Source organism: Dermacentor variabilis, chromosome 5 (genome assembly GCF_050947875.1).
Source record: "Dermacentor variabilis isolate Ectoservices chromosome 5, ASM5094787v1, whole genome shotgun sequence".
Lineage (NCBI taxonomy): Eukaryota > Metazoa > Arthropoda > Arachnida > Ixodida > Ixodidae > Dermacentor > Dermacentor variabilis.
The window spans coordinates 118,680,171-118,692,771 of record NC_134572.1 but is presented as its reverse complement, the minus strand read 5'-3'; the positions used below and the strand labels follow the sequence as shown (position 1 = coordinate 118,692,771).

Below are 12,601 nucleotides of genomic sequence, written 5' to 3'. Positions count from 1 at the left end.
CAAAGGGAAGCTCTTTTCGAAGTGAGATCAGGGTACCTTAGAACGCGTACTTATAAAGCCAGGTACCACAAGCAAGGAGAAGCATGTGCTTGCTGCGGTAAAGCTAGGGAAACGACGGAAAATGGTTTAGTAGAATGTGAAGGTATCTGCCCAGTGGCAGGTTTAGGCTCCTCTGGCCTTTCTGAGGTCATTGGGTTCAGTGAAAGCAGGGGTAAAGCAAACATGTCCGCAATAGAGATATTGCTAAGAGGCTATTGGAAATTCGGTGGCAGAAAAGTAGGAACACGACAAACAGCGGAGGTGTACAAAAAAACAACGTTCCCAATAGTGATTCAGAAAGTTTCATGCTAGAAATTGTTTGGCTTTCCTTTAAATATAGGTAGAACATTTGGTAAAAAACTAATAACAGCTTGGTGGCGCATCCCACCACCCGTTTCAAAGGGGACCCTCATAGCATCGATCAATGTTGTCCATCCATCCGCGGTATAGCGACGGAGCCAGCCGTGCGGGGCGTAAGGAAAGTGCCTTCGTGCATAGCTTTCGGCGCAAGCGTTTCCCACTGAAGATTACGGTTGCATTAGCTGCACTTACCTGAAAGCCTGAGAAGCACTCCGGGACCCTTTAATGCTAAGGCATTCTACTCTTGAAGGCGAAGCGTAAGCGTCTCCTAAGTCCGCCCCCCCCCCCCGTGATATATGCTTAATTAGGCACGTTATTCAGGGGACTTGAGATACTATGAAAGAGACTATAGACGACATCTAGCACGCTATACTGCCACTCTGACGCTGTACTTTTGCTTTAAATACGAGTATCATAACTGGGCGGAGCGGGCTACCGCAATACATTGACTGTGCTGCATTCTTAGGCTGCTTTATTACTATATTTGTGCGCTCTTAGCTCACCACTATTGGCATGAGTGCAAAAAAGTTGTTTTATATGTTTTTCTCGCAGTTGCAGGCGAAACTCTAGCGCCTGTATGTTTACAGCAGACTCTCACACGATACAACAATGAGGAGCATGGACACACTCAGAGATATAACTAATTAGTGGTTCAGTGCAGTGCACACGAGGTAGAACCATAGTATTTTATATGGCGTGAACAGCCAGCTGCGCGAGCTTATTTATTTCCTCCCTCGCAGTCAATAGCGAATAATTTGCACATCCGTGTACGACATCGCTGAAGGGGCCACCAGCCCTGTTAGGAACGATTGAACATGCTTCTCGCGTAACTGAGTGTGAACATTGCACAATGTTTAGGCGCCCACACATTGCGCGAAAGAAGGAAATGAAATTAAGTGAGGCACTGACGCGTGCACATACCCCTGCTTCTGTGCGCGCTAGTTACACGCTGCTTTCTGTTTTCGCGGTCATGAGTACTGGAATGCGGCTCATTCATGCGCATGAGAAAGAAATGGTCACAAGGACCGTCCAGTTCCTTGCAGTCTTATGTACTTGCCGGAAGTCGACACGCGCACTTTAACTCTGTTTGCTTACCTTTATTTCGTAACCAAAACGCAGTTTTTGGTATGGGTTAGCCTCCGTGGGCTTTCCGTGAGTAAACCGAGCCGAACCATAAACAAAGGCACCGAAAGGTCTAAGGCGGCACTCCTATGTTGTTATCACAGGTCCGCAGATCTGCGGATCTGATTTTATTTACAATGAATATGTATAGCGCTAGCTTCTGACCAAAAGTTGGTGCATCGACTTGGGGTGTAGAAAAACGTCGTGTCAGAGAAAACAGTGGGGCGATCCTGAAGTCCCCGAAGACTACCCGCGACGAGGGTAGTCTACCCACCAATCCGCCCATTAAGGTGGATTAGTGGGTATATATATATATATATATATATATATATATATATATATATATATATATATATATATATATATATATATATATATATATATTAAATCAGCATTTCGGACGATAATGTACAAACACCCTGAGGACGCTTGTGCAAAGGCAAATAAATGCCTGACAAAGTGCCAGCTACCCATGAGCCCAATTCTCAGTGAGAGTACCCAAAAAAGAACAGAGTAATCAATGGATACAAATGCAAAAGAAAAAAATGACAAAAATTCATAGTGTAAAAAATTAATAAGTGGCGAAAACCACACATAGCTACAAGGATATATAATATATCTAAGATATGGCTTGAAGAGTAACTATACAAGCACTTGACGATATAATGAACAACATTGAAAACATGACAATTCCGTGCAAAGTGGCGTGTATTTGCGTACCCACTCCGTCCTTACTGAATTATTAATAGGTATGCATGAATACTTTTTTCAAGGCGTGGACAGAAGTGCTCTTCTCGATAATCGACAGTACATTAGGGTGTTTGTTTAAGAATTCTGATACTACGTAATCAAACTTCTGGATGCCGTAGTTGGTGCGCAGCTTTTAATTTTTATAAAACCTATGTCGCAAATCGTGGCAGTGTTCTCTCCGGAGGTGTTTATTTACGAAACCAGATGCAACAGACCCTTATCGATTATATATTAGAGTAGCTATTTTCTTATTCAGTATATTGGGAATTGCCAGAATTTGTTGCTTTTTTAAAGATTGGAGCTGTATGACAATGGTATGATTCACCTTCGATAATACGTAAGACTATATTTTGGAGTACAAGCATACATTCCATGTCAGTCCTTGTCGTGGTTCCCCACACATGTAGACAGTAATGAATGTGTGAGTGCACCAATGTGTAATACAGCTGTTTCTTCAGCCACACTAGAATCCAGCTTCGCAATTTACATGTAATACCAGTGTTTCGTGACACATTTTCGCAGACAATTTTTTGTGCATAGACCTTAGTAAATATTTGTTGAAAAGTAGATCAAGGAATTTGTATGATATAACTCGGTCGATTACGTGATCGCGAAAGTGAGTAAAATTATCTTCAGGAGCTGCCTTACTGCGAGGTCTAAATATTACATTCTTTGTTTTTTATTGTTTCAATCTAAACTGTTAATTTTAAGCCATTTTGACAGTTCGTGAAATCAATCGTTAGTCTGTTAATGTAATGATTTAATTCCGTGCCGTAAAAGAAAGAGCTACTGTCGCCCGCATACAATTTTAAAATGTGGCGTGTGTGGTACATTTACGATGTCGTTGACATAAATAATAAAAAGAAAGTGGCCCAGGAATTGACCCCTGAGGAACGCCGCATGTTATATGCCCCATCCTAGATTTGATGTCATAGTTGGCAGTGTATTGAACGCGAGTTTTAAACTAGCTTTTAACCATTTCTAAAGCGACTCCTCTAATCCCATGTTTATACAGTTTGTATAATAATATGTCATGTTTTGCCTACTCAAATGGTTTCCGGAAGACAGGGCACAAGACTAAAGTGTCTAATTTGTGCCCGAAGTTGTGAAGAATTTTATCTTCAATAAGGCCGCTTCAGTAGATTTTTGTTTTGAAAGCCATACTGCTGCTTTGTTATTACGTTGGCTTGTCGAAAAAAAGTTAGAACGCCTAGAATGAATGGCCTGTTCCACTAGGTTTGAGAATATCGGCAAGACCTAGATCGGCCGGTAATTGCCAAGGTCACCGTTATCGCGACCTTTGAAAATTGCTGTCCTCCTTGAGATCTTCAGTTCATCTGGAAACGTTCGGGTGCTAAGAATTAAGTTGAAAATGTGAAAGAGTGGCCGAACAATGATACGAGAAATCGCTTTTACAGGCTGAGGCTTATTTCGTCTATGTCACATGTAACATTATTATTTATTTTCTGCAGCAGGTCATGAATATCTAGTTCAGTGGCGGGAGTGAGGAATATCGACGACACAGCACAATGAGCAATGTACGACGTGCAATCAGTGTTGCTTGCGTCGGGGTTGTCAGATATCCCAGCCTTTAAAAAATTTTCATTAAATTTGTCGACGAGTCAAATACCTTAGTAATGTATGCGCTGTTTCATGAGTTCCGAAATATCATTGTTCGCTTCTGCCGACGTTAGATTTTTTACACATCTCCAAATTTTTCTAGAATTATTGCAAATATTTTAAAACTTGTTTTCTCAGTAGATGGCCCGAGCTCATTTTAGATGGTAATTGAGGTTATTCCTGACCTTCTTATATTCCTGTATATAAGAAATGTTTTCTTTTGTTTTTATGAACAAAGGGAACGGCTTATCACCTTCTCTTATGCGCTTCATAAGACGACGTCAATCCATGGCTTTTTGGACTTTTTATTCTTCTTAAATTCAACAAGAGGAAATGCTAAGTCATACAATTGTTTGACATTTTCTAGGAAAATACGATACGCCGCGACAGGGTCGGTCTCTTGCAGTACAGTGCTCCAGTTTGCTTCCTCAACAAGCTACCGCAAAAATGCAACTTTGTCTCCTGATGTTTTTTATACAAGATAGGACATTGGTCTTTGAAGCGGTTATGGTATGAACAGTACGTCCTAAAAAACATAAGAATGGGCAAATGATCGTTTATTCCCGATATTAATACAACAACATCTGACTGAGCAACAGGTCATTTGTAAAACACAGGTCCAGCAATGTTTCAGATGTGTCGGTCACCCTAGTAGGTGCCTCAATGAAACTTTGGCAACTAAAGGAATAAAGTGTGTCAAGAAGGCGTTGTTTATTGCTGTCCTGCGAGAGTAAGTTGATGTTAAAGACACCGGTAACAATGACGGGGAGGCCAATGCGGAGCAGGTAATAAAATCTGTTCAAGGTATGCAAGGAACTCATTAATATTACCAGAAGGAGTTCTGTAAAGAACGAGTAACATTGAATTGGTGCACTTTATGAGTAAGCTTTCATGGTGACGACCTGCAAGCGAGTAGTCGAATATACCTTCAAACTCAAGGTTATTTTGCACGTGTACTGCAACGCCTCCTGCTCGCTTGCCACTTCGTGACACAAACGCACACGTATACCCCCAGATATTGCACATCAACAGATCTATCAGAGAACCACGTTTCAGTGAAACACAAAAATTGAAACTTATGATTCAGGCCGTCCAGCAATGTATCAATCGACTCGAGTTTATTCGTTAAACTGCGTGCATTGAGATGAAGCAAGGAAACCTGCCTTGCTTTTCGCGAAACTCTCAGCTGTTGGAAATAAGTCACATCATAACAGCAACATGTTTCACGCCATGTCGCCAGGAATTAGTGGGTCCTAACAGCGACAGGTGAAGAGAGGAGAGCCAAATGCCTTATCATATTTTGTTCAGATGTTCCACTGTTCTTATTTTAATAACCCGGTCTTTGCACGAAACGCAAGAACATTTTGCCGTTTTTGATCCACACGAACTGTTAATTCATTTCACCTGCGGTTGATTTCATTTCCGAAAACAGTTTTTTGTTCTGGACAGTCAGATTTTCGTTGAAGTAAACCTCAGAATCTAGTTTCCCCAGGTCTGCAGTTTGCATTGAGAGAATAAAGTTTCGCATTGAACCATCTTTCTTTAACAAAGGGACTTTGATTTTTTTGTATTTCGCGGTCATCTGCAGTAAGCTGAAAAGAGTTAGCACTTAATGGATAGAAAGCTAGAAAATTTTTAATCGGACGTTTTGCTAAGCGCTCCACAACTTTCTAATTGGAATTTTTTGCCTAACTTTGTTGCTTGAGAAGTTGATTACTTACTTTTAGTTATGCAGTTAAGCAGAATACAAAAGATAGTGTTACTCGATACAATAGTAAGCAACGTGCATTTGCTCGCTTCGCCTTAGAGTGCATCGGCATATTTTTTAAGTTCTCGTTAAGGTTAGTAGGGACACCCTGTATATACAGGGTGTCCCAACTATCATAGCACCAAGATTTGAAAATACGCAAATGCCATGTAGCTGGACGGTACAAAGGTAATGTTGTTTTCCATCACTTGCAGATACTCAGAGTACTTCTTGCATTCCGCATAATTAGATAATTACTCTTAATCATTTAACCAGCTTCTCAAATATTATAGACTAAATGTGCCAATGAGAAAATTGTGCAGCAACCTAAAAAACTCCTGATACAGCTTTCTCTTGCTCATTACGTCCTACATGAAAGTTTTTTCGAACGTGAAAGAAGCCCGCGAATACACGCAAAATGTCTCAAGTGGCAAGTCGCGCGGCAACTTTGCGTGTATTCGCGGGCTTCTTTCACGCTCGGAAAAGCACTTTTATGTAAACTGACTCTGGAAACCTTTAACACACGAACTCTCTCGATTGAAGCTAACCTAACAGGACTCTTTGAGGAACTATCAGGCATTGTTTGTGGTATATCACTGGCCTCAGTGAGGTTAGAAGAACCATTGAGGCTTATACAGTGCCGACCAATATCCCTGTCTTCTGCTATAGACGACTTCCAGAAAAGAAGCGGTAGGGAGTAGGATTACTAATCCATAAGGACATAGCGGACAACATTGACGAATTCTACAGCATAAATGAGAGGAGAGACAGTAGTCGTAATAAAACTTAAAAGGAGGTATAGATTAAAGGTAGTACAAGCCTACGCTCCAACATCCAGTCACGATGGTGAGGAAGTAGATCCGTTTTATGAAGATATTGAATTAGCGATGAGAAAAGTGCAAACTCAGTATAATGGGCCACTTCAATGCAAAAGTTGGGAAAAAGCAGGCTGGTGAAGAAGCAGTTGGCAACTACGGCGTCGATTCTAGGAACGCTAAAGGATAGATGCTGGTAGAATTCGCAGAAAGGAAAAAGCTTTGAATAATGAACGCCTTCTTTAGGAAGCACAGAAGCAACAGAAGCGACAGGAAGTGGACCTGGAAAATACCTAATGGTGAAACAAGAAATTGACTTCATACTTTTTGCTGATTCCAGCATAGTGCAGGATGTAAAAGTAATAGGTAGGATAAATGGCACTGATCATGGGTTAGCGAGGGCTAGGATTCACCTCAATTTGAAGAGAGAAAGAGCAAAATTGGTCAAGAAGAAACAGGTCAACCTAGAGGCAGTAAGGGTAAAAGCAAACAAATTTAGTCTGATACTTGCAAACAAATATGCAGCCTTAGAACAGAAAGATGATGATGACATAAAGCTAATGAATGAAACCGTAACTAGGTTGGCTTCAGAGGCATCAATTTAAGAGGGAGGCATGGCACCAAGGCAACCAGTAGGCAAGCTCTCCTAAGTAACAAAGGACCTAATAAAGAAATGACAAAAAAGGCAAAGTGTCCAACTCATGAGATAAGATATAATTGTCGATAGATAAGATAAGATAAGATAAGATAGAACTGTCAAAACTGTTCAACAAGGCAAAATTTTTCGAAACTATAACGTGAGAAAAACTGAAGAAGCCATAAAATATGGACGCAGACGGAAATCAGTGAGAAAGAAGCTTGGCATAGGACAAACCAAGATGTGTGCTCTAAAATATAAGCACGGTAATATCATCAACAATATCGAAGATATAGCAAAAGCACCAGAAGAATTTTATACTGACCTGTACAGTACCCAGAGGAGTCAGGATACCTCAATTAGAAACAGTAATGAACAGAATACAGAAACTCCTCCTATATCTAGCGATAAGGTCCTATGGGCCTTGCAAGACATGAAGCGAGGAAGAGCAGCAGGAGAAGATATAATAGCAGTCAGTTTAACCAAAGATGGAAGAGACATAATGCTTGGAAAACTGGCGGCTCTTTACACGAAGTGTCTATTGACTGCAAGGGTCCCGGAAATGTGGAAGAATGCAAACATTAGACTAATCCACAAAAAGGTAGACGTTAGAGAATTGAAAAATTATAGGCCCATTAGCTTACTCCTAGTATTATATAAAATATTTACCAAAATAATATCCGATAGAATAAGGACAACACTAGACTTTTGTCAACCAAGGGAACCGGCTGGCTTCAGGAAGGGATATTCTACAATGGATCACATTCATGTCACTAATCAGGTTATCGTGAAATCCGCAGAGTATAATAAGCCTCTCCATATGGCTTTAATTGATTACGAAAAGGCGTTTGTTTCAGTAGACATACCAACAGTCATAGCGGGATTACGTAATCAAGGAGTACAGAACGCTTACGTAAATACCTTCGAAAATATCTACAGAGGTTCTACAGCTACCTTAATTCTACACAAGAAAAGCAGGAAGATACTTATAAACAAAGGGGTCAGACAGGGAGACACGCTCTCTCCAATGCTATTCACTGCGTGCTTGGAAGAAGTATTCAAGCTACTAAACTGTGAAGGCTAAGTAGTAAAGATCGACGGTGAATATCTCGGCAACCTTCGGTTTGCCGATGACAGTGTTCTATTCAGCAACGATGCTGTATTAGATGCGAGTTACAACAAGTGATTGAGGACGTTAACAGAGAGCGTAAGAGTGGGTTGAAGATTAATATGCAGAAGACGAAGATAATAATGAATAGCCGTGCAAGGGAACAAAAATTCAAGATCGCAAGTCATGCTGTAGACTGTGTGAAGGAGTACGTTTACCTAGGTCATAAAATCACAGGGGACCCTGATCATGAGAAGGACTTTCATAGAAGAATAAAAATGGTTGCATCGCATAAGACAGACATTGCCAGCTCCTGACTTGAAGCTTACCATTATCATTGAAAAGGAAGGTGTACAATCAGTGCATTTTACCAGTGCTGACATATATAGGGCAGAAACTTGGAGACTGACAAAGAAGCTTGAGACAAAGTTAAAGACTCCGCAAAGAGCGATGGAACGAAGATTGCTAGGCATAACGTTAATAGACACAAAGAGAGCGGTTTAGATCAGAGAGCAAACTCGTACAGACGATATTCTAAATGATTATCTATAGAAAAAAATGAAGCTGGGCAGGTCATGTAATGCGCAAGTTATATAACTGTTGGACCATTAGCGTTACGGAATGGGTACCAAGAGAAGGGAAACGCAGTCGAGGACGACAGTGTCAGAAGTCTCTCAAAACTCTCAGAAGTCTGGTAAAAACACGATTTCCAAAGTGCGGAAAATAGGACCGAAAAAGGAATGCCAACTTTAACCGCCTTCTAATGTGCGGAGTGAAAATTTAAAATTGTTTTTTCTGACTTTGGTTTTTCTGACATATGCTGAGAAGCATGTGTGCTCGATGTACTGCCCAAGGTCAGAAAAACCAATTTTAAATTTTCACTCCGCACCATCGAAGGTGGTGAAAAATGACATTGCGCTTTCGGTCCTATTTTCCATACTTTCGAAATAGTGTTTTCAACAGACTTCTGAGAGTTTCTTAAGACAACTGGAGCCTTTGAGAACGGCAGGTTTTCGAGAAGATGCTACCCGCATGACCGTACAGAAGCTTGCCAAGCGTGTAAAATTAGGAGCACCCACAAGAATGAATAATTCAGACCCTGCCGACAAGAAGAAAAAACTGGTTGTAATTACATATGTACGTAAGCTATCACACAGCCTCAGGAATGTAGCAGGCAGGTTTGATGTAAAGGTTTCTTTCTGCCTCTAACAAGATGATTAACGTTTGCGGTAAGATTGATAGGAATTTGGCCCAGGCTGCCTCCACTCTTGTTGGGAAAGGCTGCACCGTTAAGCATACGTCCCCGCTTGTGCGCTGTAGAATGGGAGTTGTTTACGAGCTTCCGTTTTCCTGCGATCATGTCTATATCGGCTAAACAGATCGTTCCCTGAACATTACATTGTCTGAGCATAGGCACTCGCTAACGGGTAATGCCTACTCTCATGTTGCGCGGCATTGCTCTGAACATGGGTGCACTCCGATCTATGAAAACACCACAATACTTGCCTACTATATCAGAAAAAGAAAGGTCGCGTTGTGTAAGCATGCCATCGTTAAATTTGTATGACACTGAATTTGAATTTTTCAGCCGCCTCATAGTGTTGCATTCGATTACAAGATTTTGCGTTTTTGCCTGCGCGCTGATAATTACGCCATCGACGGGAGAGCACGGGGCTATATGGGTTGTAGTACATAGGTTTGTGTATGCCTTCGAATAAAGTTAGTTGTGAGTTTATCCCTGTCCTGTGTTCCTGCCTTCTGTCTTCGTCATATTGCGCTGTCCCTTCAAGGTTATCTATGGAAGACGCACATTGTTATAAAATCACTACATGCTGATTTAAGGGAATCATGTACTCGGCAACAGCGATACACTGTTGTGCCAAGAAAACGGGGACGATTATACTTTCTAAGCACAGTTTGTAGATGCCGTCCCTTCAAAAGCAAAAATATGGCGGAATTACTATCGCAGCAGATGATATGCATATCATATTGACCGCAAATAAAGACGGGGACAGCGGAAGAGAACACGTAAACGACACGGGAGGTAACTTTTACGTGTTCGTTTTACGGTAACATTTACGGTCGTTTACCTGTTTTCTTCCGCTGTCCCCGTCTTAATTTGCGGTCTATTTAATATGCAGTAAACACCAACTAGGCCAAACTGAAGTTCTTCTGATGATATACAACCAGCGCTCCTACGCAGAGAGAACAAGTCGCTCGTACGTTTTTTACAAACCTGCGCCCACTTCGAGTTTGTGGCAGAAGGGAGGGGCACTTGTAGTGACGTCGCGCTGTTTGCAAATATGCAGAGATCTATCGTGATGCGCAGCTTAGTTTTTGCTAGTTTTTAATAAAAAGAATTATTTTATATCTCTTACTTAACTTTATATTTAGCCAGGAACCAGCCACATAGGCGCTTGTTACAAGTAATATTGTACATATGTAGTTTGTATATGTTCTCTTAATCATATGAAACAAATATTAACCATTGCTGGAGCAGAACAATAGCAGTTGTGCCTCACTCGGTTGATGATTCTTTGATTTCCATGGCGCAAGGGCCAGTTCTCGCCAAACAGTGCCCCCAATAGATTCTCGCAGCAATTTGTTCCTATTTTCGCTTTGATCACCGTTGTTGTTATGGTAACCATGATCGACGGCAGTTTTCAAAAAGTCCAATACATCTTTAGTCTAATGCGTGCACCTGATCTAATCACCTGACACGTGCCTTCCTTTTTCATTAAACTCGTTCCTAAGTCTTAGTGCGTAGTAAGTCCTAGTTTTAAAACTACAACACCGTTCACAGTACATCGAAAATAGAAATACAGCTTAACTTTAACGACAACACTAATACTAAACATTGTTCTAGCAAAAATATTAATAATAAATAAATAAACTAAAATCTCTATTTAATTTGAACGAGAACAATCCACTCTTGCATTACTCTCTTACGGGGATAATCAGTACAAAGCAATAAGCTTGCACTAGATTTCGTTACTTATACTGTTGGCTCTGAGCAATTGTTGGAGGTGCTCACATATTCAATCTATGCACTGGCCCTTGAACCAACTAGGGTGTCCATGCTAATTACGTAGTTTTGTGGCGCGAACTGTGGAATAAATAACAGCAACCGCTGTAATGTGGATGAAAATAAAACGCCGCAGCTGAATAACTTAACAGGCCCATGATTACGTTTTCGCCTACATTCGAAAGCGGACCTCGAGGCCCAACATTAAAGTCCAAACGGATACTGTGGCCTGTGACAATTATCTGGCCCGTATTTTGTTGCATTGTATTTTCCATCCATTCTTCATTTCTTACCATGCGTAGCGTTGAGCGGTTTAAGGCAATCGCGATGGTGCAAAATAATGTTGAAAATTCAACGGACCGCTTAAAGCTACGCTGCTTGAAAGAGACGCTGAAACTAAGCGGCGGAATGTCAACAAACCATTTCGAACAGTTATAACAGACGGTGAGAGGCATTTACTGACCCATTATTGATGCGATGCCGAGGTGCTCTTGAAGAGACAGCTAAGTGGACAATGCCGAAACCCTCTCGGCAACGGAATTCGACGGATACGGCAAACCGCGTCTTCGTCACAAGGCGTCAAAACGCGTTCGTACTCGTATGCATTCGGCCAGCAAACCTCTGTGAGAATAAGGGGTGCCAGTCTGGTACACCACCCTCGCTCTCTTCGCTTTCTCCTATTGGTCCGCGCTATTACTGCACTAAGCGCTGCTTTCATTGCACAACGGGTTGCAAGGAGGGCGGCGCTTGCGTCAACGTATCACATGACCCCTCAACTGGGCGATTGCCGCCGTTGCCGTAATCGTCGGTTGCTCCTTGCTGTCACTGGACAAGGCACAGCTGTCATTGCACAACGGGTTGCAAGGAGGGCGGGCGCGTGGGAGTTCCTGGTTTTAACTGGGCGATAGCCACCGTCGCCGCCATCATCGCTTCAGCGCAAGTTTCAGCTGCTCTAACGCTGCGGGTGAGTAGCGGCAAAGCGCTATAGTGATCAAGTTTGCTGTACAGCTGTAGACTTTTCCTTCGCGCACGAGTTACTTGGGAATTGGTGAGTAGCCACTTTCGACGAGCTAATTCTATACCTGCCTCGATGCATGCCTGACAGAGGTTACTGTGTTTATTTTCACTTTTCGGGTAGAGCTGCGACAATGTTCAGAATGTGGAGTGTAGTTGGCGCTTCCCATAATGTGTCTTTTTGCTCTTTCCCACAAATAATGGAAGCGTACAAGCACAACGTTCGTAATAATCGTTCAGAAACTTTGACGCTATAGCATCACTTGCGCAGTGGTATCGTGCTGCTCTCAAGCGTGCGTTCGTTGAACAAAGTCGGTTCCCGTTGGATGACGGTGAAAATGCATGTTGCTGGCCGAGCGCTACC

General features: G+C 41.9%; 2 protein-coding genes across 4 annotated transcripts in view; one reads left to right on the top strand and one right to left on the bottom strand.

Moving 5' to 3' along the window:
- The window catches only part of LOC142581954 (uncharacterized), a 47,275-nt gene extending 35,399 nt beyond the window's left edge, over positions 1–11,876 (bottom strand). The window contains exon 1 of the mRNA XM_075691388.1: positions 11,687–11,876. Coding sequence (XP_075547503.1) covers positions 11,687–11,690 — 4 coding nt within the window. The 5' untranslated portion in view covers positions 11,691–11,876. The remainder of the gene's footprint in view (positions 1–11,686) is intronic.
- A 171-nt stretch (positions 11,877–12,047) lies between these two features.
- LOC142581953 (uncharacterized) overlaps positions 12,048–12,601 on the top strand; it is a 73,906-nt gene continuing 73,352 nt past the window's right edge. Inside the window, exon 1 of one of the 3 annotated variants that reach the window (XM_075691386.1) lies at positions 12,048–12,187. The gene's annotated coding sequence lies outside the window, so the exon portion shown is untranslated. Of the gene's footprint in view, positions 12,272–12,601 lie in introns of all 3 variants that reach the window. The other 2 variants (XM_075691387.1, XM_075691385.1) reach the window with 2 other exon arrangements.